Here is a 27,274-nt window from a genome sequence, read left to right as displayed (position 1 = left end):
ACCAGAACAGTTCTTGGTACTCTTCTTGATTTGCTAACACACATATGCTGGGGAGGAACTAAGCCGGAGATCTTGCACACTTGACCCTTGATTGTTTTCCACTGTGCTATAAAGGCAGCATATAAGTCCACTCCATCCCCTCAATAAATGGCATTCAGCATTCAGCATTCCAGCTGCATGAATGGTCCACTGTCTTGTCTTTTATTTCACTCTCTAGGCCTTTGCCTGCTTAGTGGAACAGATTGTATAGTGTGGGCACTACAGTGTCTCTTCAGGCAAGGGCTTAACTCTGAGCTATATCCCCAGTTGTTAATATTTAATTTCATCTTCATAGTAACAAACAATTTTGCTGTATGTAATATTTTTGGTTGGCAGAAGTTTTTCCTCTTACAGCATTTTAAATACATCAACCCATACCTTCCAGATCCCAAGCTACCTGTTCAGAAACTTCTGGATGCTTTGTGGTCCTGGTGAGGAACTATGCTCTTACTTTCAAAATTATCTACATGCTCAGTGCTGCTGCCATACACCAAAATTACAGCACTTAAGTTATCAGCCACTGTAAACCATTCCCAGATGTGACTCACACACACACATCTGGTAAACAGTATTTAAATCAATTGTCACTGAACAAAATTTACATGCAGTGCATAATGCTCAAGGAAGTCTTTATCAGAGATGATAATATACCACCTTGTTCATGCACCAAGCTGTTAAAGCACATCCCCAAAGTGTGCCTTTTATGTGCATCACACACAGCAAAATACAGTGTTCCTCTGAGATAACTGGCACCTGAGTCAGCTAAGTCCAATGGTGTTCAGTGTGAGAATCCTGTAAACACAGCATTGCCAGAAGTCAGTATTCCACTCGGGTAGTAAAGACTGCTGTTCTCACATTACCTCCTGTGAAGCTGCTTTCATTGAGAAAGTACAACATAAAGTCTTTCCCAAATCTGCCCCCTAATAAACACAAAGCCAAGACCTGTGTGAACAGATTGTATTAGATGAACAATGCTAAGCATGATGACTCACATTATATGGGGGTGTGAGGCTCCCTCAATAATGTGGCTCATAGTGTCAAACACAACATTAAAACAGAGAAAAACTGGGCATGGTGGTGCATGTCTTTAATCCCAGCACCAAGAGGCAGAGGCCTGAGGGTCTTTGTGCATTTGAGCCCTGCTTGATCTACACAGTGAGTTCCAGGACAACCAGGACTACACATAGATCCTGACTCAAAATCAATCAATCATAGAAGAATGCACTACTGGAAACCTATATTTCTAAACACAGTGCTTTATTCTCAACCACTCATGTACCTGCCCCCCTTAAACACAGACTAAAGATACATAATTAGTAGCCAGTGTCCTACATACTGCATACTGCTGAACACAATGCTTCATAGATTTAACCTGCATTCAGTAATTCAAGAACACAAGGTTGTCAGTCCAGAGAATAGTCCATGTATACAACCTAGCAACACAGCATCACTTGTATTTATACCTGCTTTGGCTGCTGAATGGTATTTCATAATATATAGTGATTGAATGTGTCTTTAGTCTCCTTGTTCCCATTAGTAGTTGTCCCACTTTTCAGTGAACAGAGATTGCATCCTCTCCCATTTGCTATGTGATACATATGTGACATTATGATGCATTTATACTTGAATAAGGTGTATGTCCCCTCTTCCAGTCACTGCAGGGTTTAGTATATTCCACAGTGACATGATGCAGCTGAGGTCCATGGTCTTTGATGTCACATGACATTCTTAGTAACATTGTGACATAGTATGAATCAATGTTTGGTCTCTCTTTGGTCTTATAATTATTAGATAAACATTAGGTGTTAGATGTATTATTTAGTGACACAAAGTGACAAAAATATATGCCCCAGCCAGTTGTTATATACTTTATGTCTTGTTATATACTTCATGTGAGATACACAGTGTATGCCAACCTGAGCTTTCTCTAGGCTGTCACATGATACCATGTGACTGATACCTCTCTCCTCTCAGCTGATACATTGCATTTATACTTATATAATGTATCTCAGGTCCACATCCCAGGTCATCTTGTACATGACATTTTATGTAATGTAGAGTCAAGACTCAGACCTGATATGCTTAAGTCTTCCTTGGTATAATAGCTAACAACAGACACATTCTTCATCCCCATAAGGACAGATTGCAGCTCTGGCACATTACATTACAATGTCATAGATGATGTCACATCTCCCAGATGACAGACTGTGAATCTGTCTGCATGCCATCTCTAGACTATCATATTAAGCAACAAGGTGAAAACTGTAACTTTAGCCTCTGTTCCATACCATCTATGCACAGTGGCCTAATATGATGCAATACAATTCTCTGTTCTCCTCGGGTTCACTGTGTGACATGATGTAATAGGACTCTGTCTCCATCCCTTCTCCCAGCCGTCATATGACATCTTTTACAGGACATAGTGACATGATATGTAGAGTTACGTATCTTCCATTGGCTGTCATATGATATCACAAATGGCATGGTACCATGGTGAAACTATAGTCTTCATCCTTCTTGGCTATTATAGGCTGTAATATGTTCCTTAGGGAAGCAATGTGACTCAGCTGTCAGCTTTCAGAAGATACTGTAAAGTACATAGTAATATTGTGTCTCAGGCATGTGTCCCTCAGGCATGTGTCCCTGATGGGTTCATTAGTTTGTGTCTTAATCAGTGTGTTAAAGAGACACTTAAGAATTGCTAACACTCTAATATCCAGAATTAATTATATAAACATTTAATGACCCTTTTTTAGAGCTGGGGTCTCATGTATCTCAGGCCAGTGGAACTCACTATATTCCAGAGATGACCCTGAGCTTCTGATTGTGCCTCCAATTCCTTCATACTGGGATTTCAGGTGTGTACCACCATTCTTGGTTTATGTGGTACTGCAGACAGAACCCCAGAACTGAGCTACATCCCTGTACTGCCTGGTTTTGTGTGTTAACTTGACACAAGCTAGACTCATCAGAGGGACCCTCAGTGGAGGAAATGTCTCCATGAGATGTTGATGTGAGGCATTTTCTCAATTAGTGATCAATGAGGGATTAGTGACCATGGAGGGTGGTGCCATCTCTGGGCTGGTACACCTGAGTTCTACTAGAAAGCAGGCTGAGCAAGTTAGGGGATGAAAGCCAGTAAGTAGCTCATTTATGGCCTCTGCATCAGCTCCTGCCTCCAGGATCCTGCCCCATTTGAGTTCCTGTCCTGACTTCCTTCAGTATGAATAGCTATGTGGAAGTGTAAGCCAAATAAACCCTTTCCTCCCCAACTTGGTTTTTGGTCATAGTATTTTGTTACAGTACTAGAAACCCCAACAAAGATAATCCCCAGCTACAGATCATGGCTTTTAAGTGTATGATTTGAATGATTCATCATAATTTGGCATCATAATTTAGTATACTGTCAACATAAATTACAGTTAGTTTGGAATATATTTATTCATGCAAATTACTTCTTCATGTACAAGCATCTTAGCGACTGCAATCTTGCTGTGCAGACACCATGACCAAGGCAACTTACAGAAAGGTTTATTGGGATCTTAACAGTTTTAGAAGGTGAGTCCATGACCATCATAGCAGGGAGCATGGCACAGACAGGCAGGCATGACACTAGGGCAGTAGCTGGGGACTTACATTTTGATCCATAAGCATGAGGCAGTGAAGGTTCAGAGGGATGGAAGAAAAAGCCAGCCCCCAGTGGCACACTTCCTCCTACAAGGCCACACCTCCTAATCCTTCCCAAATAGTCCCACCAACCTAGGACCAAGTATGTGTTCCTACTCATTTAAACCACTACAAGGTTTCTTCACTGTAAGTTTTAAGTTATTCAGGTCTGAATTCACTACTTCAGAGCCTATTGTGGCCCAGAGGAAGATACAAAGGATGTAACCAGCTGTTTCAACAACAGTTATATTAAAAAAAAAAAAAAAAACAAAAAAAAAAAAAAAAAACACTGCAGGGAATGTAACTGTAGACTAGCCAAGTTTCCAGCAACAGCACAGTGCAAGAAACCGATATCATGTCTCTTATTCGTGCTGCAAGCTAAGAATTTTGACACTGCCAGGAGCCGGGAAGATGGTTCAGTGGGTAAAGGACCTGCTGAGCAAGCATGAGTTCAACTTCCCAACACTCTTTTCTCTTTCATTCTTCAGTTGAAGGTTGTTGCTGGGGTTTACAGCTTGCCTATGGGGGCGGGATACCTTTTAAGCCCTAATAAAATTGTCCTTGTGCTTCCATTTGAGTCCATTCTTAATTTACTTTATGAATGAGGCTAAGAACCCCAAAGGGAAGCTTGATTTCCCTTTTATCGTTCTCCTGCCTTGCCCAGGTTGAAGAACAACGCGCTGGCCAGCATCCGGCCCCCCCCCAGCAGCCTGAGTCTGTGCACACTGAGTGCTGGCCGGACCGCTTCTTTTAAACACCAGGCTGCAGAAGCCTGGGCATGTGCCTGCAAGTTCAGGTCCCTCCAGGAGGGCGTGGAGCCCTAACCCCATCTCCGACAAAGGGCGTCTAGGATTCTCTGGAGGGGAGGGACGCGTCTTACTGTGCGTGACGCACGTCGCTACCAGCCCAGACCGACGGGGGAGGGGGGGCGGGGTGCACTGCATCATCCGCGCCGGAGATTGACGTAAGGGGGCGGGGCGCGCCGGGGCGCACGAGAGGCTGACTCGAGGGGCGGCGGGTGGCGGCGCTATGGACCGCTACGCGGGCGCCGGGGACGAGGCGGCGGACCGAGCCCGGCAGCAGGAGCGGCACTACCAGCTGCTGTCCGCGTTGCAGAGCCTGGTCAAGGAGCTGCCCAGGTGCGCAGCCGCAGGCTGGGCAGGACCGGGGCAGGGGCCGGGCCGGAGCGGGTGCTGGAGGCCGGGGGTGTGGGCCGGGGTCGGGGCGGAACTGGGATCGGGGCCCTTGGCGGGGGCTGGTGCAAGAGCCTGCCCGGAGCGGATGCTGGGGGCCCAGGGTCGGGACAGAGGCCGGCCGAAGCGGGGTTGAGGGCAGGGCCGGGGCTGGGGGCGGAGCAGAGTTGGGGAGGTGGCTAGGGTTGCGCTCATCTGGCGGTCTGTCCGCAGCTCTTTTCAGCAGCGCCTGTCTTACACCACGCTCAGCGACTTGGCCCTGGCGCTGCTCGACGGCACTGTGTTCGAGATCGTGCAGGGGCTTCTCGAGATCCAGCATCTCACCGAGAAGAGCCTGTACAACCAGCGACTGCGGCTGCAGAACGAACACCGAGGTACCGGACGGGAGGCGGGGGGACTTCCCCTGGGCGCCTCTGACCGCAGGAGCTTCCAGTGGACAGTCAGGGATGCAGAACCCTAGCTGGCCCTTTTAGCCTGCTGCTGAGAAACGTCTTACTTGGGTTCCTCAGGTCCCAACAGCCTCGCTGCTTGTAGATCTATGGACAGCTCTGTCGTACCGGTTAAATAACCCGTTATTTGGAGCACCTTCCCATTTGAGTCTTTGGTTTGATGACTCTTTGGTGAACGCATTGAAGCCCCTTCCTGTCTGTTATACTAGGCTCCTCCCGTTGTACCATGAGGTCTCCCTTCGATTTTATTTTCTTTACGCTTGACTCGGTTCACACTTTCTAGGAAAGTTAAAAGAATAGTGTGACAATGTCCTCGTGCTCCCCACTGATACTTTTTTATAGATCTCTGGACCTTGTTATTGCTTTGGATTTTGATACCGAGGACTGAACCAAGGGCCTCTCACATGCTAAGCGAGTTCTCTGTATTGAGTTAAATTTACATGCAAATATTTCCTGCCTTCCTGGGACAGGCAGTGTCTGTGATGCCTGATAGGATCTCCACATTAGAAATGTGTGTTGATTTTGTTAAAACCTTTTCCAGTTCCTGTGGAGATGATCAGGTGGTTTTTCTGTTACTACAGTGAGTGACATTGATTTCTAAGTTCCTGACATGAACTGCATTCTGGGAATGCATCCTGTGTGGTCATGATATATTTTTCTTTTATGTATGTTGTTTAATTGTGTGTGTTTATGTGTAGTGTTCATGTGGTGTGTACACATGTATGTGTGCACTTGTATGGCCAAGCGTGAGGATGCCAGAGGTAGGCACAGGGAGGCTTGGCCCTCCCCCACCAATCACTAATTAAAAGATGTCCTACAGGCTTGCCTACAGCTTGGTTTTATGGGGACATTTTCTTTAATCAAGATTTCCTCCTCTTGGATGACTTTAGCTCATGTCGTTGATATAAAAACCAACCAGCTAGCATAGCCCCAAATGTCTTCCTCTGTTGCTCTACACCTTAGTTTGTTACACACCAAACCTGGAGCTCACTGATTTGATCATGTGGCTGGCCAGTGAGCTGTAGGAATCAATCAGCCTGTCTCCCCAGTTCTGAGCCTGCAGAGCAGTTGCTGTACCCAGCTTTGACGTGGGTGCTTGGGATCTGTACTCATTTTATAGTCACCTCCCATCCTTGTCTGTTGAATTTGATTAGGGGTTTTACCTTTATTCCTGATAGACAACAACCTTTGTAATTTTCTTGTAATATTTTTGTGGGTATGAAGGTAATGCTGGCCTCAGAATATGTTAAGAAGTCTCTTCAGTTTTCCAATAGTTTTATTTCTTTACCAAATGTTTAGTTTTATTTCTTTACCAAATGTTGGGGTAGCTGAGCCATATTTTTTTTTTTAATGTTTTGATAGAGGTATACGTTCCATTTAGTTCACAAGTCTAAAGTACATGACTCAGTCCGTTCTTTCCTTTTCCAAGACAGTAGTCTAGAACTGGCAGTCCTCCTGCCTCAGCCTCTGTGGCACTGGGATTCCAAGTCTGGGCCAGGTCCTGCTTTGCTTGTTGCTTTTGGTGTGACTATCTAGGCTTCACCTGGCTCCTTCTCTTACATCTGCTATTATTCCAGGACTTTCCTTCCTGCATCAGAAAGGTGTCCACTCTTACTTTCTCATGCTCTTCCCTGACTTGATCTGGAATTGGCCATTTTCTACAGAGCCCTTTTATTTGGGATGTTCTTGGTACCTGTCTCAAGCTTTTGCCATTTGTCCTTCAGAAGGCTTGGACCAGACTCTGGTGTACCTGGCAGTGTGAGCCTCCGATGCCTTCAGCCTGATCCAGTAGGTGGTGACTGGGGTGGGCCACCTTGTTTTGTTTGGTCATTATAGTGCCCGAGCCACCCCTGAGCAAGTAGCCAGAATGGAATCTGGGAGTTGACCTGGGGCTTTTAGCAGTGTACTGAAGGAGACAATGTATCTGTACACATACCCATTGCCCCAAGCCTTGTGTCCACCTCATGTTCCCTGTAATCAGATAATTAGTAAGAATGTTAGGTTGTGAGGTTGCTCAGGGCCAGCCAGCCACACTCCCATTTTATGTGGAGACTAGAGTGGTGCATTCCATTTTGTGATCACAATCCTTATCATCCCATACTCCCATCTCTCACTGTTCATCAGGGCAGATAGTTTGTCCATGTCCAGGTACTTTGCTTGCTGGTAGAGGGTAAAACAACAGACTTCCCAGTGCAGAAACCCTGCTGGCTCACATATGGGCCTGTGCATACTCTTCACCTCCTCTGGCTGCTGAGCAAGGGCTGCTCTGCTACCTGTAGGGTAGCACCAACCTTGATTTGACACTCACAGGCTTTTGGCTCTTTAATACTTCAGTAGGTGTCCTTGGGTGATGTTCTCTGGATGATGTTCAAGATAGCACGGGCTAGAACTATGCCACCTGAGTCCAGCAACCACCTGCCTCAGGCACCTGTCTGCTCCTGTCCCTGCCCTGGATGTACTGAGGTCATTTCCATACCTGCCTAACCTACAGTCCTCTTTGCACCTTGCAGGTGAAGGGCTTCTTAGACTAGGTCTCAAACCCAGCTTTGGGCTGTCCCTTGTTCCCAACACCTGCTCTTGTTTCTTCCTAGTGCTCAGGCAGGCTCTGAGGCAGAAGCATCTGGAAGCCCAGCAGACCTGCCGGCCCCACAACTTGCCAGTACTCCAAGCAACCCAGCAGCGCGAGCTGGAGGTAGGAACTTCGATGGGGTAGCTGGGCCTGGTGCAGTGGAGGGACTGAAGAGAGAGTCACAGCCCATCTGTCACTCCCCTGTTCCTCTAAACAAGCATCTCTGTGGACTGAGTAGTTACTGAGTCATAGTTATGAAGTGTGGTGTTAGTCAGGAAGAGGCCCATATTGCCATGAGCTCAGGGTCAGATGTAGACCCACCAGAAGTCAACAAGCCATGGTGATATGGTGAGGATGGTGGCTCCAAAGAGCGAATGATAGGTCTCACAGGCATTTCCAGCTGAGACTGCTGACTATAACCTTATGGAGCCCCTTTGCTGAGCCACAAGCAAGGATGCCACCCACAGCCTTGGAACCAGAACCACTATGGGGTGGGCATGGTAGCCAGGAGGAAATAGCAGGGAGGGATGTGTTTGAGGCATCCCTGGGCAAAAGCCCTAGCAGGAGCCATCCTCACTCAAGCCATGGCAGGCCATGGAGCATCGAATCCGGGAGGAGCAGCAGGCAATGGACCGCAAGATCGTCCTGGAACTGGACCGGAAGGTTGCTGACCAGCAGAGCACACTGGAGAAAGCAGGGGTAGCTGGTTTCTACGTGACCACGAATCCTCAGGTCAGCACCTAGGCCAGCTATGCTACAACCTGTGTCCCTGAAGGTTCTGTTCATTCTGTCTGGAACTTGTTTTGTGTTTGGTTTGGATTTTGTTCTTTTTTTGGTGGAGGGTAGTGTATTATTTGTTTTGCTTTTTTGTTATTTACTTATTTTTGGAGGCAGGGTCTTCTGCATTGCTCAGGCTGGCCTTGAACTTGAGGTTCTCCTGCCTTGCCATAAGCACAGGAATTACCCACAATGCCAGTCCACCTGGAGCCTTAGCACATTGATTCCTAGTGAAGCTTAGTTAGTGGTATGCAGAGTTGAGGTAGAAGGCCCTGGGAGGGCATGGAGGCAATGCCCAGCTGTCCAGCCTTGCACCTACCTCCTGTAATGCTAGCCTCCTGCAGCCACTCTAAGAAAGCCAGTCAGACTGCTGCCCCTACTAGGTACCCAGACTCTCCGTCTGTAGCCATGGCCAGCTTCCCCTTAGCCTCACCACCTGCCATCTTCTAGCCCTTGTATGTCTTAAGCTAAGAAAAAAGGGTATGGGCTGGCCCTTACAGGGCCTCTTTTACATCCTAGGAGCTGACGCTGCAGATGAACCTATTGGAACTCATCAGGAAGCTGCAGCAGAGAGGCTGGCAACTGGGAAAGGCAGCCCTGTGACCAAGTGGGGATCCCTGCTGTCCTCCATTGCCTAGGATGGCTGGCAACCCCATCCTGTCACTGTTTCCTGAAAGCTTCAGGGAGCTACTGATTGTCAGCTGCCAATACGTGTGATCTTTGTGAGGAGACGCTGACTAGACCCTGGCTGCACCTGACACTATCCTCTGTTTGGATTTGGGGAAGAGGTCTAAGCAATAGGAGTGGTGTCATGAGAAGGCCCCATGACTGAATGTTGAGTGAAACTATCACTTCTAATGCCTAACCTTCTGAGCATACCCACATTCCCTCCAGGCTTGGTTTTGCCTTGTTCTGGTTGGCCCCTACCTTGACAGCCCCAGCCTTGGGTGGAAGACGCTCCAGAGCCCAAGTCCTATGGGGCCTAGAAAAATAAACACCCCAGTATGTGGTTTGTGTCCATGTATGCTGGGATCCTTTCGTAATGGCTCTGGCCAAGCTGGAGTCACCAAGTGGCCTTCTGGGATACCCAGCCAACCCCTTATGCCTTATTAGTTTTGCCTGACCAGGTCCCACAGTTAAGGGACAAGAACCCATCCCAACTGCTGTGTGAAACTGGGGAAGTTAGCAGGAGGCAGGGGACCTGCCACAGATCCAGCCAGGACTTGAGTTACTGGAGTGAAGGGTAGAGGGGCAGGAAGGGTTAGAGGGGAGCTGGGCCTCAGCATCTGTGTGCTACCTGTACTCATCTACAACCCATGGGTCTGGGATGTGGAATGTAAGTGGCTGGGTGTCACTGCAGTCAAGTAGAAGTGTCCCCAATGTCTGGATTGGAATGGCCTCTGGCAACTCCAGGTAATACCCTATGTGGGCCAGCCCCTCTGCTGCTCATAGCTGACTCATGTGCAGGCACTAAAAGAATGTGGTGGCTCTCAGGTACAAAATGATTTATTCACTAATCAGGCTTCACACCGGGCAGTGGTGGTGCACACCTTTAATGCCAGAGAAACCCTATCTCGAAAAACCAAACCCAAACAGGCTTCTGTCCTCTGCCATGGGGTCAGGGAAAGTGGGTTAGACCCTGGCAGAAGGTGGTCAGTGCTCAGACTAGTGGGGCAGCTCCCAGGAGCTCTGGCTGATCCATACCTGACTGTCCACTCCTGGAGGTGCAGGAAGTCCCAGGGGGCAGCCCCTACCTCAGTACCTCAGGGACATAAAAAGGTAAGCTCAGTCAGGGTGGGCTGGGCTAAGGAACTCAACTCATATAAAGCTCTGCCCTCACCCAGAGGTAAAAGGTTGAGTGGAGTAGGTGTGGGCATGGTCATTGCAGTAACTAGGCTGGGTGGTGGAAGAGGTTGCCAGTGCATAGCCGCCTGCAGAACTCCTGCCATAGCAGCTGCCGCTCTCGCTGAGCACCCTTCATGATGCTGCTGTTCTCCAGGGCACGGCGGGACAGGTAGGGCAGCACCTCCATCACGGGACCATAGGGCACATACTTGTACACAGGAAATCCTGCCTGGCCTACACACAAAGCTATGAGTGCCCATGCACAACATGGTATGCCTCCCACCCCTGCATGCATCCAGGACAACCCAGCTCACCTAGTGGGAAGCTGATTTGATCACACATCCCCAGCAGCTGTCCAAAGCACACCTGGCCTTCATCGGGATGCAGGCCTAACTCCTCCATCCTGTGAAGGGGGCCAGGCTGGTGAGGACCCACCCCAGAATACAGGCACCCTGATGCATCTCTGAGCCTCTTGCCCTCCCCCTACATTGTAGCCAGTCTCCTGTAGGGTGGTGCTGGGATGTGAGCTCTGCTCTAGCTTCTAGGTCTTCCCAGTACAACCTCCCTATCCACAGGGAAAGCCAGGGCAACAAGCTTGCTTTTCTCCCCATCCCACTGCCTCTGAACCCTTCTCCATCTCCAGTGCCCTCTGAAGCACTCTGAGCCTTGCTCTAGTGACTGATACCCCAGCCCTGCTTCATTCTCCTTTGCTGGCTGCACAGCTGTCATTTGGTCTGAATGGAAAGTGGCAATGTACTAGCTATCACATGCTATCAACATGTTGATGACAAAAAATCATTTTTTAACTTGTCTACTAAGAAATTTATAGGTATGACTGGATTACACTGCATTTCATGTATGTGTGCTTAGTGTTCATGTATGTACATGCAAGTGACCAGAGGACCATTTGGGTATTGTTCCTCAGGAGCCATCCACTGATTTTTGAGACTGTTTTGTCATCCCAGGGCTCAACAAATTGGCTAAGCTGGCTAGCCAGCAAACCCCAGGAATCCTCTATGCCTGCTTCCCCAGTGCTGGGGTTACAAGCTCTTACCCCCACACCCAGCTTTTTTACATAGACTCTGTGAATCAAACTATAATTTTCATGCTTACATGGCAAACGCTTGGGAGTCACTTCCCCAGCCTCCTTCTGCTTGGTTGGACAGTGGGGCAGTTGTCAGAACCCTCCTGTCTTCTTACCTCTTTCCATGGCATCTATCTGACTAGTCCTATTTTAGATGTCTGCACAGTAATGACTGCCTCATTCTCATCCTCAGCATCATGTTCAGCCCATTCCTGACTCAGGGCCCTACTTCAGGACATAAGGTCCTAGCCTCCTCACACCCTATTCATGGCAAGGCCTGGTTTGAATCCCTTCCCCTAACACTCAGTTGGTTAACATCATCTCAGTCCCCTGTCTCTGACCCTGGCTGGCTGGAGCATGGGACAGCTCTCCCAGATCTTTCTCTCCAAGACCAGACATCAGTGTCCACATCTTAAGTGGCCATGGAATACGTGTGAGGCCTGCTGACTGCTCTCCCTCGCTGCTGTCTCCTGGGAGTCACATAATTGTGTTTGAGGTGCCTTGTGATTTCAAGCTGTAAGAAGTGCCATCCTGAACAAAGACTGACAAGGATGATGTTTAGCTGGCAGTCGGAAGCCTCCAAGCAGTGCCAGCAGGCTCCCCTGATGCTCTGCCCACCCCACCTCTCAGCTTCATTGCTCCTTTAGGAAGCTCCCTACGGTGTCCCAGCCTGGGTGTAGGCTCAGCCCACTGTGCCATGGAGCCCAAGCATGGTTCCTGGGAGCTGACTCAGCAAGACCACTGTCCAGGGTCTACCATATTTTTTTGTATCCAAATCTAGGAACATGGAGGTAGGGAATGTAGATCACTGGGGCCCTGGGCTACAGTATGAGATACATAATTATGGGAAATTTCTGGACTCTCTAAGACTTTACTTGTTTCTGTATTTGACTTGTTAGAACCAAAGTTGCGCTCCTTGGGATAAATATTTAAAGAGAAAAATGAACATTAAATTCCAATGTGGTTTAAAATGCTACAGGAAACTTGATAAACACTTGATGATGCTTCCCAGGGACCTAACCCCAGATATGTCCCTTAGCCATTTTTTTTTTTTTTTTGTCACCTAACATTTTATTTTTGAACTAAATAACTGGAATTTTAAAAACTAATGTAACCGTGAACGCTTAGAGGGTAAGGTCAACAATGACAGACAAGCCTAGGGCCTTTTGGCAACTATAGGCTGTGGCTGTGCCTGCCACCACCAAACACTTAGCAGCACCTAATGGGTCCCATGCACTCCCAGAGCCCTGCACCACTGCCACCCACAAACCACTGAGAAGCCTCCAAGTCAGGCTGGCAGAACCTACCTGCAGAGCGTGAAGCGTACTGTGTCCTCATTATGGGAAGCCACCATCACTTCTGCCTTGGGGCTGTGTTTTAGCTCCTCCAGAACATAGTTAAGGCATCTGGGACAGGGACAGTCCTATATAAGCCAGCCTCCAGGCCAACTAACACCTTAACCCATCTTGGTTCTACAGAGGAAAGTGGCTTTGCAGGGCCCAGAGCTACCCAGCAAGATGGCTTCTGAGGCAGCCAGGATTGCAGCTGCTACCAGAGCCTCAGAAAGGAGGGCAGCCTAACTGGCCTCCTAACAGGTGAATGTGAAACATTTATGCCTGGAAGGAGGAAAGCTCATAGAATCAAGAAAATAAGGACATTTACCACAGGAGTTCACTGCACCAGTGCAGGAAACCCACAGTTACGGATTCACAAGACCTTTCCACAGTTAGAAAAGCAGTAAGCTGCCTGCAAGTTATTCAGGGAGCTCCAGATGCAGCTTCCATTGAGTTGTCCTCTCTGCTGGGGTGGGCTCTTCACTGATGCCCCTAACAATGTACATAATGGCAAGATAAATCCATTTGTTGACCAAACTAGATTTGAAACGTGTAGACCTGCCATTGGTGTCCTATCTGGGTGAACAGATGTCTGTTCACATCTCCCCAGCAGTAGTGCTCTGTGAAAGGAAGGACTGACATCATCCTACCAGGGCTGGCAGGACCTGCCTCAAACTGTGGCTCTGCTCTGGGTGGGGCCCTACTGCACATTCCTGGCTCTTCAAGAAATAAAAGTGAGTATCCCTGAGCACCAGAGAATTTCAACGTTATTGTCATCAAGGACACTGTCAGCCTGGACAGCACGTATGCTGTAGGAGATAGAGTAATTAAATAAGAGGCAAGGGGCAGAGAGAGGACAGAGTGCACCGTATACATTGGCATGTGGCCCTGCCTGGATGTGCAGCAGACTGGACATGGGGCAACAGGCAGGAGCCAGAGCCCATGGGGACAGGGTCAGGTTTGCAGTAAGCAAGCACAGCCTTCCCCAGTCAGTTATGTAGGTAAGCTGTTGTTTGAATTCATGGAGACACTGGCTCTAGAAGTGGGGTTGTCCCCACACTCCAGATCAAAGCATATTTCTGCTGATGTCCTCTACCCACGCCCTGTTATGTCAGGCTAGCCCCTTGGTTCTGTCACCATGAGAAGAAAGAGGAGTAGCTAAGGGTGTTAAAAATAGGATGTCCTTAACAGCTAAAAGTTGAAGATCCAAATAAAGTTAACATTGTTTATCTCATAACATAAAATGTTTACAGTGGGAAAGGCAAAAAGCTGGTCCTGCAGAGAAAACAGCTGTGTCCAGGGCTCTCCATCAGGAACTCAGCAGGACTGACTGGGTGAGTGGGTGGGGCTTCCCCAGACATTCCTGCTGGCTGTGTGCACGTCCCACTTTGCTGTTCCCTTTTGTTTGTTCTCGGTTGGGCTACTCCAGCTATCTCTGCTTGACATTGTGAGCCCTTGATTTGGTAATGTTTACTTTCTCTCTGCTGCTTTCCCATTTATTCTTTTGCTTGCTGTATGCTTAATAAACTCATCCAAAACTGAAAGCACAGCTAGCATAGGTCATCCTCCATAGTGCACAGAACTGCACAAAACATCCCAGTGATAAACAGCAGAAAGAATAGGTGTGCACCTGCCACGTGAGCTGAAAAACACAGGTTCAGTCAGCCACATGGGTGAGGCAGGCACTTAGGATGGATGTTTCTCTCCCCTTAGCTTCCTCCCCTTTCTCATCTCATGTATCCCAGGCTGATCTCAAACTCAATTTGAAGCCAAGGATGCCTTTTAACTACTCCTCTTAGGTCCAAAATCATGCCTGATTTATGTGGTACTGGGGTTCAAACCTAGGGCTTCCCACATGTTAGGCAAGCACTCTACCATGTGAGCCATACCAGTTGCTTTAAGTGTCAGCAGAAGCCAACTAGGGACAGAGGCCAGTACCTATCCATATTCAAAAGAGGAGAAATTTTGGTGTTTTTGGAAAAATGATACAACAGTAGCAGAAATAGCACCTTGCTCTGCCTGAATGGGGCCATCACACTCATGGCCATGGTTCTCATGCATTGTTCCCAGAAGGCCCTCTCACCTGTGGTACATGACATTGGTGGCCTCGTATGTAGGATTGATGGGGTCCTCATAGCCGATTTCCACAGCCCTGGCACGCTCTTGGGCCATATATGCACCGCGCACCAGCTTGGCCCCAAAACACCATCCCTCACGGCGAGCCAGTTCCATATCCATGGTCACATTATCATAGGCATCCTGTAAGACCAAGCTCAAAAGTCACAGGGAGCCCCACTGGTGGCAGCACAGGGACTGTCTGCTTCATGTGTATCTCAGCTTAAAGTGCCCATGCCAACCAGTGACTACCTGAGGGATGCAGCCCTCAAAGGACCTAGGAGACAGATGTGGATGAAGCTGAGCCTCCAACCCCACCCCCAAGGAAAGGTGATAGTGGCACCATCTACAGCCTCTTCTGCATAGGCTAGATGGCCCTGTGAATGGTCAACCCAGATACCAGGGCTACTGTGTATTTCAGAGTCACCTTGGCCAGTTAGGAGCAAATTGCCAGCTGTCTAGGACTGTCCCCATACACACCATGTCCCCTTGTTGCCCAACAACTTAGCCACCTCAGGCTGAGGGGTTCAGCTTGGGTTTTCTAGGCTCCCAGATCTACCTCTTCAGCCCTGTCAAATCTTCCAGGGGAGAGTAGTGATTTTTTTTTTTTTTTCAGATCTCTTAAGAGGGTCCTGTGCTAACAATGGGCAGAGTGTAGTCCTCAGAGGAGCCTAGGACACTCTGAAAGAGCCCCTTGTCTTCTGTCCCTGTGCATTTTCATTTGCTTTTGTGATATTAACTGTGGGAAGGTGGTTTGTAGGCTGTCATCATGCACATGTGGAAGTCAGGAAACTTAGAGAAGAAATTGGCTCTCTCTATGGGATCTGGGGATCAAACTCAGGTTGGCAGGCTTGCAGAGCAAGTATTTTCATTGAGTCATCTTGCCTGGACAGGGTCCCAGATAGTCTTGTTTCCTCCTTTGCAACTGGCACAGACCCAACCTCTCCTGTAAACCCAGGTACAGCCACTAGGCAGGGTCTGTCTCCTACACAGCTGAACCCAGTCTAGAGTTAGCCTGCTCATTCCTTCACCTGTGCTTCTCTAGCCTCTGCGCAAAGCAGGGCCAAACAGATTCTGCATGGTTCCATAGAAAGGCATATATATCCCTGCAGGGTGATGGGTCACACTGCCTGTGAGAGACTCTACAGTCAAGCCCTGGGGACAGGCAGGGAGACAGGAAGGCAGGAGGTGAATGGCTGTACCTTGAGGTAGCACTGGAATGTGTTGAAGATGAGTGGCTTATCCACATTGAACCTTCGCTGCATCTCCAGGGTCAGGCGGCTGATCGCCGGCTGGAAGTAGCTCTGCTCAGCATCTATCATCAGCCGCACGCCTGCCTCTCTGGCTTTCTGAGGAGTGCATAGGGAGGAAGAATCTGTGGCTCAGGGTTGATGATGGCCTCCCTCTGCTCAGGTGCGGGTCCCTAATACTCTGTACCCCACCACACACACACATGCACACTCACATGCACACATGCACAGATCTGCTCACACCTTGGCCAGCATGTCCATCCTTTGCAGCATCCGCTTCATCTGCTGCTCCTCCTCCTCAGTGAACCGTGACAGCAGGGGCTCCAGCTGGCCTGTCTGAGAGCACAGCAGAAGTCAGGCCACTGTGGGCCACAGTGCTCCATTGTGAGGTCAGACTCACTTTCAGCAATGCTGTCTTCTGCCTACTCTCCTGTCCCCTCATGAACCAGACAGGCCACTTCTCAGTACCTTGCCTTAAATCAGATATAATGACAGAATGCCCCAAACTGACAGACAGCCAGCTCACTGTCCTACCCGTGAGGAAAGCTGTGCCCATGTAAGCAGCACCAGGCCCAGGTTTACACCCCAAGGAATTTATTTCTGTGCCTCCCCTTCAATTCTGACATCAGTAGGTAGCCATGCAAAGAAAGGAAATAAACCCTAGTCAATTAAAGACTCCATTTTGGATAGAAAAGGCTAGAGAGGAAGGAGCCATGGCTATGGGGCACTACCCAGCTTGCAGCATGGGACCAAAATGTGGCTTTCCAGAAGCCAGACAGGTCAGCAGTAGACTGGATGAGAACTGGCAGGGTGCACCCAGAAACAGAGGTCTGCCCCTCCTCCTGCAGCCACGGTCCAGGATGCTCCTGCAATGCTAATTAGCCATCCTTTCTCAAATCCCAGCAGCTTGTGTCCACTGAGCACAAACACCATGTGCCACAGTCTGTCAATGACCTTGGAGCAGAGACTTCATGAACACACTGCACTCCGAGGGTCCAGGAAAGTGGTTTAAAGTTTGGGGTGGGCTAGAAACACCACAGAAGAAACATCTGCCTGGTGTGTTCCTCAGTTGCTACTACTGTTCCTTCTTCAAAATCCAGAGCAGGTGGGGTTCCACAAACTTCTTTCCCCCTGAATACAGGCCACACTGGCGACAACTCTGCCAAACTGAACTTGTTGTGACTTCTAAGGCCAGGCTGCAAAAGTCAATGCAACTTCTGCCTGGCCTTCATCTCAGGGGACACTCACTCTGGGAACCTAGCCACCATGTTTGGAAGGAAAGCCCAGATGACAGCATCACCTTGCACACTGAGCAAGGCACCTCTGTGACCACCTGGTCCCTGCCACCCTCTGAGTACAAGTGGTCAGGAGACCCCAGGTGACAGCTAACCAGCTGGACCCTGTTCAGCCTGACCCAACACACGAGACTAGGTATGCTGGGAAGCCCTTCTCTCAAGATACCCACCCTCTCCTTGTGGGCCCCTTTCCCACTGAGCACTGTGGACACTGGGTTTGTCTCTGTGGTGGGGTCAGAAAGAATCAGTCACAGTGAGTCCCCTGGGTGGGCAGATACATGGAATTGGCAGCGGGGTAGGGGGTACCTGCACATTGGGGACCACCAGGTGCCTGGAGAGCTGAGTCCTGCTGTCAATGAGGCTGTTCCAGTCCAGCAAGTCCACAGTGCTGAGGGGTGAGAACATCAGCAGAGTGGGCAGCCAGAAATTCTGGGTCCACTCCAGGGACTAGGGTTGTTTGGGGGTCCAACACACACCAGCCCATTCCTGCAGACTACTTCCAAACTCAGCCTTCACAAAACCTACCCCAGTGTTTGACTTGAGGGGGGGGGCTAGTGACATTAATCCCAGCCTCTGTCCCTAAGGATAGGACAGTGGGTGCTGACTTCACCTGCCAGTGTGGCTCTTAGGAAGATGCTTGTTTTCTAAGTCTTGTGCCCATGCTGCCCCTCCCCAGGGCTCCCTGCACCATCCACTCCTGATCAGTAATCTCAGGAAACAGCTCCCTCCACACTGACATTTCCATGACTCCTCCCTTGCTGGGAGGTGACCAGGAATAGAAGGCACTGAGGCTCTGCTGAGACCATGGCTATGCTCGGGCAGCTCTTACCCAGACACTCCCAGTGTCTCCGGTGTGAACCACCCTTCAATCTCAGCCCTGGATGCGATGCCCATCTTTGCGATGCTTTCCTTAAGAATTGAGAAGACAGAGTCAGTATTGCCATCTCTCACTATCTGTTCAGCCTCATCCCCACTCTGTAGTCAGTGGAGCCACCCAGAGTTCCCACCACAGCACTGTTTCCCTCCTCCCCAGTGGCCCAGCTACACCTCCAAACAGCTGCAAGACCCCACCTTAGACCACTGCACAGTGCCTGGGGGAGGGGAAGGCTCCGTACCTGGAGCATCACCACCTCCAGCTTTGTGTCTAGAGCAGCACGCCCAGCCTGTCCTTGCTCTGCAGCCATTTGATGAAAGAATCGTCTCCACCTGGTCAGCACATCTGAGAACTGCAGCTGCCAGTGCAGGTGTGAGCCCTACTGCAGCATGTGCCCAGCTCCTCCATCCAGCTCCGGGGCCACCTCTGTAGCCCCAGAACACAGCTACCAATCTGAGCATGTCTGAAGCCTCTCAGTACACATGGTAGCCCCAGGGTCTCAAAGCCTCTGCAGGTCAAAGGTGCCACCACTTACCAGAAACTGTGGTCTCCCCAATGCAGTGAGCTTAACGGCTGAGAAACCACCGTCACTGGCTCCACCTGTCCGAGATGAAAGGAAGAGCCATGTGTGTCTCCAAGATAATGAATGTCTGGGTCAGAGGGACCAGGTACACCTTTCAGTGCCCTGATCTTTAAAGCCAGCCCTGTAGCCAGTTCCTACCCATAATGATACCCAGTCCCCTAAATGCCTTTGCAAATGGCTGCTCCAAGGACTCTGCTACAGAGGTGGGGAGGGCTGATGAAACCTTTGTACTGCAAGAAGATAGCAGACCAAGAAGCCAGAGAGGTCTGCACATTGCTGGTGGCCTCTTTGGCTCAGCTTTTTCCTAATGCCTTCAGCCCTACAGGCCATCCACATATGGGCCACAGAGCACAGAAATGCAGAGTGGAGTAGGGGCTGGGGCACACAACTCCAGGGAGAACAGTGAAGGCACCAAAATGCCAGAGGGCAATGATTACACAGGACACTCTGGTCCGTGAAGTCACTTCTTAACTAGTATTACACCCTGAGAAATAAGCGCAATGCATTTAAAGGTGTGAGACCCACCACCACACCAGCAGGACCACTGGAACCCTAGGACTCAATGACGATGTAGCTTAACTGGCTTTCCCATCTGCAATCTTCTTAAAACAAGGAGGAGTTGCCAGTCACAGACGATGTGTCAAAAGTCAGCTCCCAGAACTGACCTTCAACCTGAGGGGTGGGAATTCCCAAACTCAGTATGAGGACACCACATGCAGGCCCAGGCCCAGGGCAGGGACATGCAGGGGAGCATGATCTTGTCAGGAGGTGCCCCCAGGAGCTGTCAGGACTGTCCAGAAGGAGCTGAAAGTCTGGGCACAACCCTTCACTCCAGCCCTAACCTTGTCCACAAGCCCAAGGCTTTGCCTAGCAGCTAGCAAAACGGGACCTCACCTGAGGCCTCGATGCACTTCAGGAAATTCTCCATGTGATTGTCACACTTGGCTTCATTGGCATAGAAGTAAGTGCGGGCACTGATGACACCATCTCTGCGGTCTCCAAAGGCAGGGTGTACCTGATATTGCTTCTCCCTCCTATTTGTGCCTGGGAAGGTAGATGCATGGCCTTATTAGAGATGCCAGCTTAGTTCAGAGCTTCACCTTCAATGCCCTGCCCATCCCAGCATAGGCCAACATCCCAGAGCTACAACCCTCTAGACAGGCTCCAAACAGGCCTTGCTGAGCATCCTGAAGCTGCCCTCCTGATAGCTCTGCTTGCCCTTCCCACTTGGATCCCCCTGGCTAAACCTCACAATGCAGCAAATCAGGCCAGGAAAGTAGAGCTGTCATCACAAAAGCTTGGACTGCAGCCTACTAAAGGCCAAGGAGACCAAGCCTTCCTGGAAGAGCTGTTAAAAAAAAAAAAAAAAAAAAAAAAATACAAGGAACTTGTGTCTCATCAGGGACTCTCAGGTAGGTTGGTACACAGAGCCAGAACCATAGCTCTACTATAGGAGGCAGTCCCATTCCCAAAGGCTGGCCCAGGCCCAAAGCTCAGGTGTCTTCACGGCTACCAGACTGTGCTGGTGCAAGGAAAGTACATGTTCCTAAACTCACCACTGCTGTCTCTCTCTGCTTCAGACGTGCACGACCTGCAGGACAGAGGAGGAGGCAAAGTCAGGTCACCAGGAGGCAGCTGAGCCTTGGACCAGACCATGAACCTGGCTGGCTCAAGGAAACAGACCAACTTGAGTTAACCCAGTCTTTCCTCATGCCTAGCATGACTACCTGGGCCAGGGAGAGGATGCCCAGACTTCCTGTGGGTTGAGCCTTCCTTACTGATGAGGTCAGGCAAGGAAAGGAAGAGGGGCAGAAGTCACCCTGTACAAAGGGCTCCTCTAATGCCCCTTGCTCTGGCCTGCACCACTAACATCTGTGGTCTCTAGGACAGAGTCCTGCACACCTTGGCCACTCCCACCCTATGGCCCAGGCCCTGCTAAGACTCTTAGGCTTATTTTCCAAATAGCAACCAGAAATTTTCTTAGTAGATTAAAATGTGACCTTATATCACCTAATTGAAAACCTTCCAGGTGCCCACCACACATGGAGACATCAAGTCCTCCACAGGGCAGGGTCCTGAGGCAATCACAGGACAGAGCACTACTTCCTAGCATTTCAAGGCAAGGAGCAAAGACAGGTGACAGTACCTTCCAAGTCTTACCATCAATCAGATGGGTAACCATCTAGGAACCTCACTACTCTTAGAGAAAACCTGGGCCATAATGAGAAGCTCCTGTCCCAGTGCCCTTCCTTATCTGGAGATTTTGAACCAGAAACTATGGGAGGCGGACCATATCCTTGGATGCCTGGGGACCCCTACAAGCACCTCAGCCCACAAGGCACAGCCCAGAGAACAGGAGTTAGGCAGACTGCTACTGCTCCATATACCTCATGCAGACAGTATGTAACAAAAAAAGAGGTTGCAAAATCATTTGTTAACAATGTTCTAAGTCTGTAATGAGGAGTCAGACAGACCCCAAGTGTCATCTGCCCTCAGAAACAGCCAAATTCCCTGGAGGATATGGGTTCCACAAGAGCAGTCTTAGGTACAAACAGACAAATGGCCCCTAAGGGCTATCAGTGTGGAGGCAGGTGCCCCGCTGGGCAGAAACAGTTGGTTATAGAGCCCCACAGCCCAAAGTTTAGACAGTTTGGTCTCCATGCTTTCTGCGCCTTCTTCCATTAGCTAGGCACAAGCCTCAGTCTCTGGGCCTGTGGACGCAACCAGTGGCCCTGTATGCTCTTGTCCCTGCAGGGAGGTGGCATGTGGAGATTGCCAACCTCCCCATTAGACTCAGAACATTGTCAGAATGATATTTCACTCTCTTGTCATTGAAAGCAGGCAGTCCTTTGAAGGCACATACACCAGCAGCAGAGCTAGGCCTGCATCCTCATTATTTGCTGCTGGCATTGGAGAGAGGGCACTGTTAGGTCAGGAAAGGTCTATTTCTGATGTCCTGGAGCCCAAGCAGAGCTCCTGTGGCACAAGCAGCTGTGAGGAGCTGAGCAGCCAATGGACAGGAACAGACAAGAGTAGATCCTACAGACAGGCAGGGCAGGCAGGCCTGCCACCCAGTCTCATAGCAAGGCTGTCTTGGGTAAGAGCACTCAGTGCTCACCCTATCTAGGCTGAGGCTGTGAAATCTATTTGGTTATTCAACAGCAGCCTTGGTAAAGGCCCGAGGCCAAATCCCCAGGCATCAGCAAGGTTCACAGGGGCTGGGTCACCCCGCCTTCAGAATGGCCAATCACAAGGCAGGGGCTGGGCTCCCAGACTGAGGCCAGACTTGGACATTCTGTTCTCTGGGCCAAAGGCCTCACATGACTGCCTTTCTTGAACCCCTCCCCTTAGCCACCTGGGAGGAGGAGCAGGGTAAACAAAGGCCTGACAGGGCCTGGCCTGTGCAGAGCCAGAGACCTGGGACCCAAAACCAAGCAAGGGCCTGTCAGGGAGGGTCACAGGCATCAGCACTTGTAAAGAGAAAGCTGGTTTTGCCCAGGCCTCCAGTGAGTCAGTTGCCACCCTAGGCGGACAGAATAAGGCCACTCTGTCCTGCTACCAAGAGAAGAGAACAGTCTATGTATGAGCTGTGCTTTTTATTCATGGCCTGGGGAAGGGCCCTGCAGCAAGTTGTTGCCAGAAGGAGACTCCAGGCTACCTGTCACACTACACTGCTACCTGCTACAATTCTGACTGGCTAGGCCCAGTCTGAAAAGTTCTACATCCTGCAGGCATAGCCATCTGCCGATTAGGAAACTATTTGAGGACTTGTTGGAACCTGCAGGTCCAGTCAGCCAGTCAGGAGTCTTTGGAAAGAGATTGTAGCAGGGCAGGGAGTGGAGGCATCACTAAATGTTTCTGTGAGTGCTGTCTCAGCCTTAGCAGCCACACACACCAATCTGCCCTTGCAAACACAAAGGCAATTTGAATTTTATATAGTTTTTGTTTCACAAACTATAGTTCAACCACTCAAAATGTAAAAATTTCATCCTCAGGACTATGTGACGAGCTAGCTGGACATGGCCAAGGGCCACAGTTTGCAGATGTCCTGCTCAGCCCTTCTCTAGTATAGTCCCACAAAGCTCTTGTCTGTGGGAAACCAGAACTTTAGGCACAACCCAGGAAGGCTGCTGGCAATCAGGCCAAAGTCTCTTCCGGTCTTGGCCACCACCTAACAGAGGCTGAAACCTAGCAGCCTGGTGCATTTCAGGGTGACACTGTGCCTTGCAACACTGGAAAGGTAGGCCTTACTCCATCTCCTTGCGCTCTGCCTCCTCAGGGCTCAGATCTTCCTCCACTCCATAGTCCAAGATGGAGCCAACGCCAAAGGCTTTGTTGTGCTGGATCAGAGGCTTGATAGACTCCTGGTCCTCACCAGCCACAAAATGACCATAGATGGTCATCTTCATTAGTCTGTCAAATATCCTCTGCCCCAGAAGCTTCCTGGCAACAAGGAGTAACTGAAAGGCAAAGGAAAGCAGCTGTCTGGCCATCTGTCTCTTCCCATCCTTGCAAGACCCCTGCTTACTCCTTCCCATTTCGCCATACATAGTGTGCATAGCATGTTTTGTAGAGACCACGTAGGGCAGGCTCCTTCTGCTTGCACAGCCACTTCAAGCCAGTCCTGATCCAGGGCAGCATGGCAGAACCAAGGTGCTCCTTTTCAAGCTGCTGGCTCTATAAATCTCTGAGCACATTATTCCTTTTAGGACTGTGCGACAAGCAGACCCCTAGGTGTTCACTCAGAAGCAACCCCACATACACACAGTAAAAGCCTGTGTCCCCTCCTGCCCACCCAACTTAGCCCAAGAAAGGAAAAGCCTGGGGTGCCTCAAAGGACAATGAACCCTCCCTTTTGTGGGAAGCCCACTTTTAGTCTAAACATTTGCAAGTCACGCAAATTCCCCATCACGGCTCTGCCACTCTCTGATGGCCTCCATGAAGATGCCGCTAGACACCTACATGCAGACTCTATGCAGGATTTTGGATTTATGTTCTTTTATCAAGAGAGTTATAATCTCTGATTTAAAAAATCCTGACATGCTTTCCATGGGAAAGATTAGATGAGGGAATGGCCACCTATGACAGTCATATGCTTTCTCCCCTGGTCACTGAGAAGGGTGGACACACATACAGACAGGGTTGGCAACTTTAAAGTGGACTCCAAAACCAACCCACCATTTCACATCTGTCTTGATGTCACTGATGCCCTGGGGTGTCACCACCTGAGCTCAAGGAAGCACTCCCTCTTATCCAGGTCAGTGGAGACTTTGAAAACTTAGAGACTTGTACAAGAATAGAGGCACTTATTCTCACTGTAGAAGATTCAAACCAAGCCAGGCATGGTGATACACTTCAATAATTCAGTACTTGGGAACCTGACTCAGGAGTTCAAGGTCAGCTGGGCTATCCCCAGACCTCACACATGGTGGTGTATGTTTGTAATCCCAGCCCTAGGGAGGCAGAGACAGCCAAGCTCCTGGAGCTCACTGGTCAGCCAGCCTAACCTACAAGTTAGTTTAAAACAAAACCTGTCTTAAAAGGGTCTGGCAGACATGATGGCAAACTCCTTTAACTGCAGCTTTCAGGAGGCAGAGATGGATAGATCTCTTTCTGGTCTATGTTGTGAGTTTCTAGAAGCTAAGCACTACACAGTGAGAAGAAGGCTCAAAAGCAGCTTCTTAAAAGTAGGGCAGGGAAGCCTGGCCTGCTAACACTTGGGAGGCAGAGGCCAGCCTGGGCTACAGAGCAAGCTCCAGGGCAGCCGGGGCTACTCAGAAATGTCTTGATGTCAAATAGACTGCTTAATGGTCCCCAACAGGGCTCCAATCCTAGGCAGCAGTTCCAATCTCAGCTCCTTAGCCCACAGCTCTTCAGAACAAGTCTGGTTGCCTTCTGCCCCAGCTAGAACCTCATAGCCGCGAGGCCCAGGTCAGCTGTTCTCAGTCTGGTCCATCAGTCTAGGATCTGGTAAGTCTATCTTCCGCTCAGGGCCCAGCTTCGAACACCGTTTCCTTCAGCACGAGGCACTGAGGCCACTAGCAGTGACAGCGGCACAGAGCTCAGGCTCCCAGGACACAGGCTGGACAGGTGGAGCGGGAGCGAGGGTGGGGGTGGGTTTGGTGCTTCCTCCAGGAATCCATAGCCTAACCCTGAGCAGCTTCCAGAGAGCCCTACCCCAGTCACCCACAGAACCCTGACTGGCATAGAGGTGCAGGACTCACCTCCTTAGAACCAACCCTCAGCCCCCCAGGTACGCTGCTTTCAGCAGAGCAACTGGTGGTAAATTTTGGGTAAAGCACAAACTGCTGCTCATCCTGTCCCCAAAGCAAAAGCAGTCCCCCATAATACCCGACGGGACGGTTCAGTTGCCCCTCTGCATGGACACCCCGTAGGTGTCCTTGAGATAACTAACACTTCAAGACTGGCTGAAGAGGTATATTGCTTTCCCCAAAGGCCCTTGCATTCCTCAAAGTTATCGTGTTGCAGTTTAAAGTTGTATGTTTGCTAGTCTCTGAGAACCTGCAGCTTCCACATTGCATTCCAGTTTATACCACCAGCAGGCAGACCAAGGCTATGGGGCCGTCTGGACCACTGGAATTTGCATCCAATCTCTTCAGTTTGAGCCACCCACCCGCGCACCTGTTCGTGGCGCGACAGCAGCACCGGCGACGCACACAGGCGCAGCACTAGCATGTTGCGCACCAGTTCCCAGCTCCGCCGACTGCGGTACGCCTCCTGCGTGTTGCCGAAGTCCACGACTGGCAAGGGCCGCCGCACAGCCTTGGCCGCTCGCCATGCCCGCACAGCCCCTGAGCTCTCGACGGGCTGCTCACTGGCCTGCGGCTCTGTTGAGAGACCGGCCACACGTGGTGCTATCGAGCGCAGCACGAAGATGCGCCTTAGAGCCATGGCGGAGCCAATACGCGCCGCGCGCAGGAGGCTTAAATACGCTTGGCCAGCCACGCCCCACGGCCACGCCCTAATCACGCCCCATTCCCGGAAGCCCTACCTACCACCCAAAGGCTCTGCTCCCATTTTAAGAAGCCTTGTCCCGCCCCGCAAGCAGCTCCATCTCCTCCAGAGGCCTTTCTTGGCGCCCTGGTTTGGCGTGTTTCCCGTGGCTGACCACGCCTCCCCAGCCCTAAAACACTCCTCTTCCTGAGCCCACCCTCAGCTCTGACCCCCCCCTCAGCTCTGACCCCCCCAATACCCCTTCTTGGGAACCGGGCTGTTTAGCTCTGGGATTTTCCTGTCCCAGGCTGGCCAGGTGGGTTCAGAGTCCACTGGTCACTGCCATGACACCCTGGCACATACTCATCTTCCGTTCCTGAGCAACGGAGCCTCTAGTTGGCCAGGCCTACGAGAATTCTGCCCCAGAAGGTGGACCCTCCCCTTTACTCAACTCTGCCTACAGTGCTCTCTTAAAAGCTGCCCTTTCCTGTTTCTTTTTTGTCCTTTAGTCCCACCTCCTGTCCTCAGGACAAGCATGGGACCCCAGATTCCTCTGTGAAATCTTGGAGCTCTAGTGGTTCCTCTCTCCCTCACCTCTCTACAGCCTGGCACCACGAGCAGCAGATGTCACCTAGGGACCCTAACTGCCTCTGCCATAACACACACTTCCCTATCACTCACCCCATGTTTTTCCTCTGACATCCTATCCTCCCACAGAGACCTAGTCTGTTTGTGAGTGGCAATATGACCCTAGTACCCACTAGGGGCTTGGCTCTGCCTTTCCTACACCTCTGCAGAACGTTTTGGGAGCCTTAAACCCTCCCGTCTATCTTAGACTGTGGATATTTAGAGCTACCGGATTCTTTGTGGTGGGGACTGTGCTGTGCACTGCAGAATGTTTAGTACCATCTTTGGCCTCAGATGGCAATTACACACACACACACACACACACACACACACACACACACACAATACACGCATGCACACACACTCATAACACATGCACATACACAAGCACACAGGTACATACACACATAACATGCACACATGCACACACATAACACACATGCACATACATACACATACACACATAACACACACACACACACACACACACACTTGAAATAACCTGAAACATCTCTGATATTGCCAGAGGCCCCTGGAAAGCACAGTTCCCACTTGTCTTGGCTGAAGATGACTTTCTAAGGCAGGACTCAGGTTTTTCCTTCTGGAACCCAAGGGGGAAA

At 50.1% G+C, this 27,274-nt stretch overlaps 2 protein-coding genes across 5 annotated transcripts; one reads left to right on the top strand and one right to left on the bottom strand.

Moving 5' to 3' along the window:
• Nucleotides 1-4,662: 4,662 nt before the first annotated feature.
• On the top strand, nt 4,663-9,717 carry LOC127226910 (protein DGCR6). 2 transcript variants are annotated; one of them, XM_051191056.1, is made up of 5 exons: nt 4,663-4,844; nt 5,112-5,272; nt 7,939-8,039; nt 8,499-8,648; nt 9,213-9,717. In XM_051191056.1, the coding sequence occupies exons 1-5, from the start codon at nt 4,735-4,737 to the stop codon at nt 9,294-9,296; spliced, it is 606 nt and encodes a 201-aa protein (XP_051047013.1). In that variant the 5' UTR covers nt 4,663-4,734; the 3' UTR covers nt 9,297-9,717. The 2 variants fall into 2 exon arrangements, with proteins under 2 accessions (XP_051047013.1, XP_051047014.1); XM_051191057.1 differs by having other exon boundaries at nt 4,666-4,844; nt 8,508-8,648.
• A 511-nt stretch (nt 9,718-10,228) lies between these two features.
• Prodh (proline dehydrogenase 1) lies at nt 10,229-26,174 on the bottom strand. 3 transcript variants are annotated; one of them, XM_051191055.1, is made up of 14 exons: nt 26,090-26,174; nt 23,325-23,533; nt 20,630-20,664; nt 19,968-20,117; nt 19,026-19,090; nt 18,732-18,869; nt 18,446-18,525; nt 17,923-18,004; nt 16,565-16,657; nt 16,274-16,420; nt 15,040-15,215; nt 12,930-13,028; nt 10,853-10,941; nt 10,229-10,772 (listed from the first exon to the last, which is right to left on the bottom strand). In XM_051191055.1, exons 2-14 carry the CDS (start codon nt 23,480-23,482, stop codon nt 10,585-10,587), a joined length of 1,500 nt encoding a protein of 499 aa, XP_051047012.1. In that variant the 5' UTR covers nt 23,483-23,533; nt 26,090-26,174; the 3' UTR covers nt 10,229-10,584. The 3 variants fall into 3 exon arrangements, with proteins under 3 accessions (XP_051047012.1, XP_051047010.1, XP_051047011.1); XM_051191053.1 differs by lacking the exon at nt 26,090-26,174 and adding an exon at nt 25,716-25,985 and having other exon boundaries at nt 18,732-18,848; XM_051191054.1 differs by lacking the exon at nt 26,090-26,174 and adding an exon at nt 25,716-25,917.
• Nucleotides 26,175-27,274: the final 1,100 nt, after the last annotated feature.

Source organism: Phodopus roborovskii, unplaced genomic scaffold, assembly GCF_943737965.1.
Source record: "Phodopus roborovskii unplaced genomic scaffold, PHOROB, whole genome shotgun sequence".
Classification (NCBI taxonomy): domain Eukaryota; kingdom Metazoa; phylum Chordata; class Mammalia; order Rodentia; family Cricetidae; genus Phodopus; species Phodopus roborovskii.
Note: the sequence above shows the minus strand (reverse complement) of the source record. Positions and strands in the feature narration are given on the sequence as shown.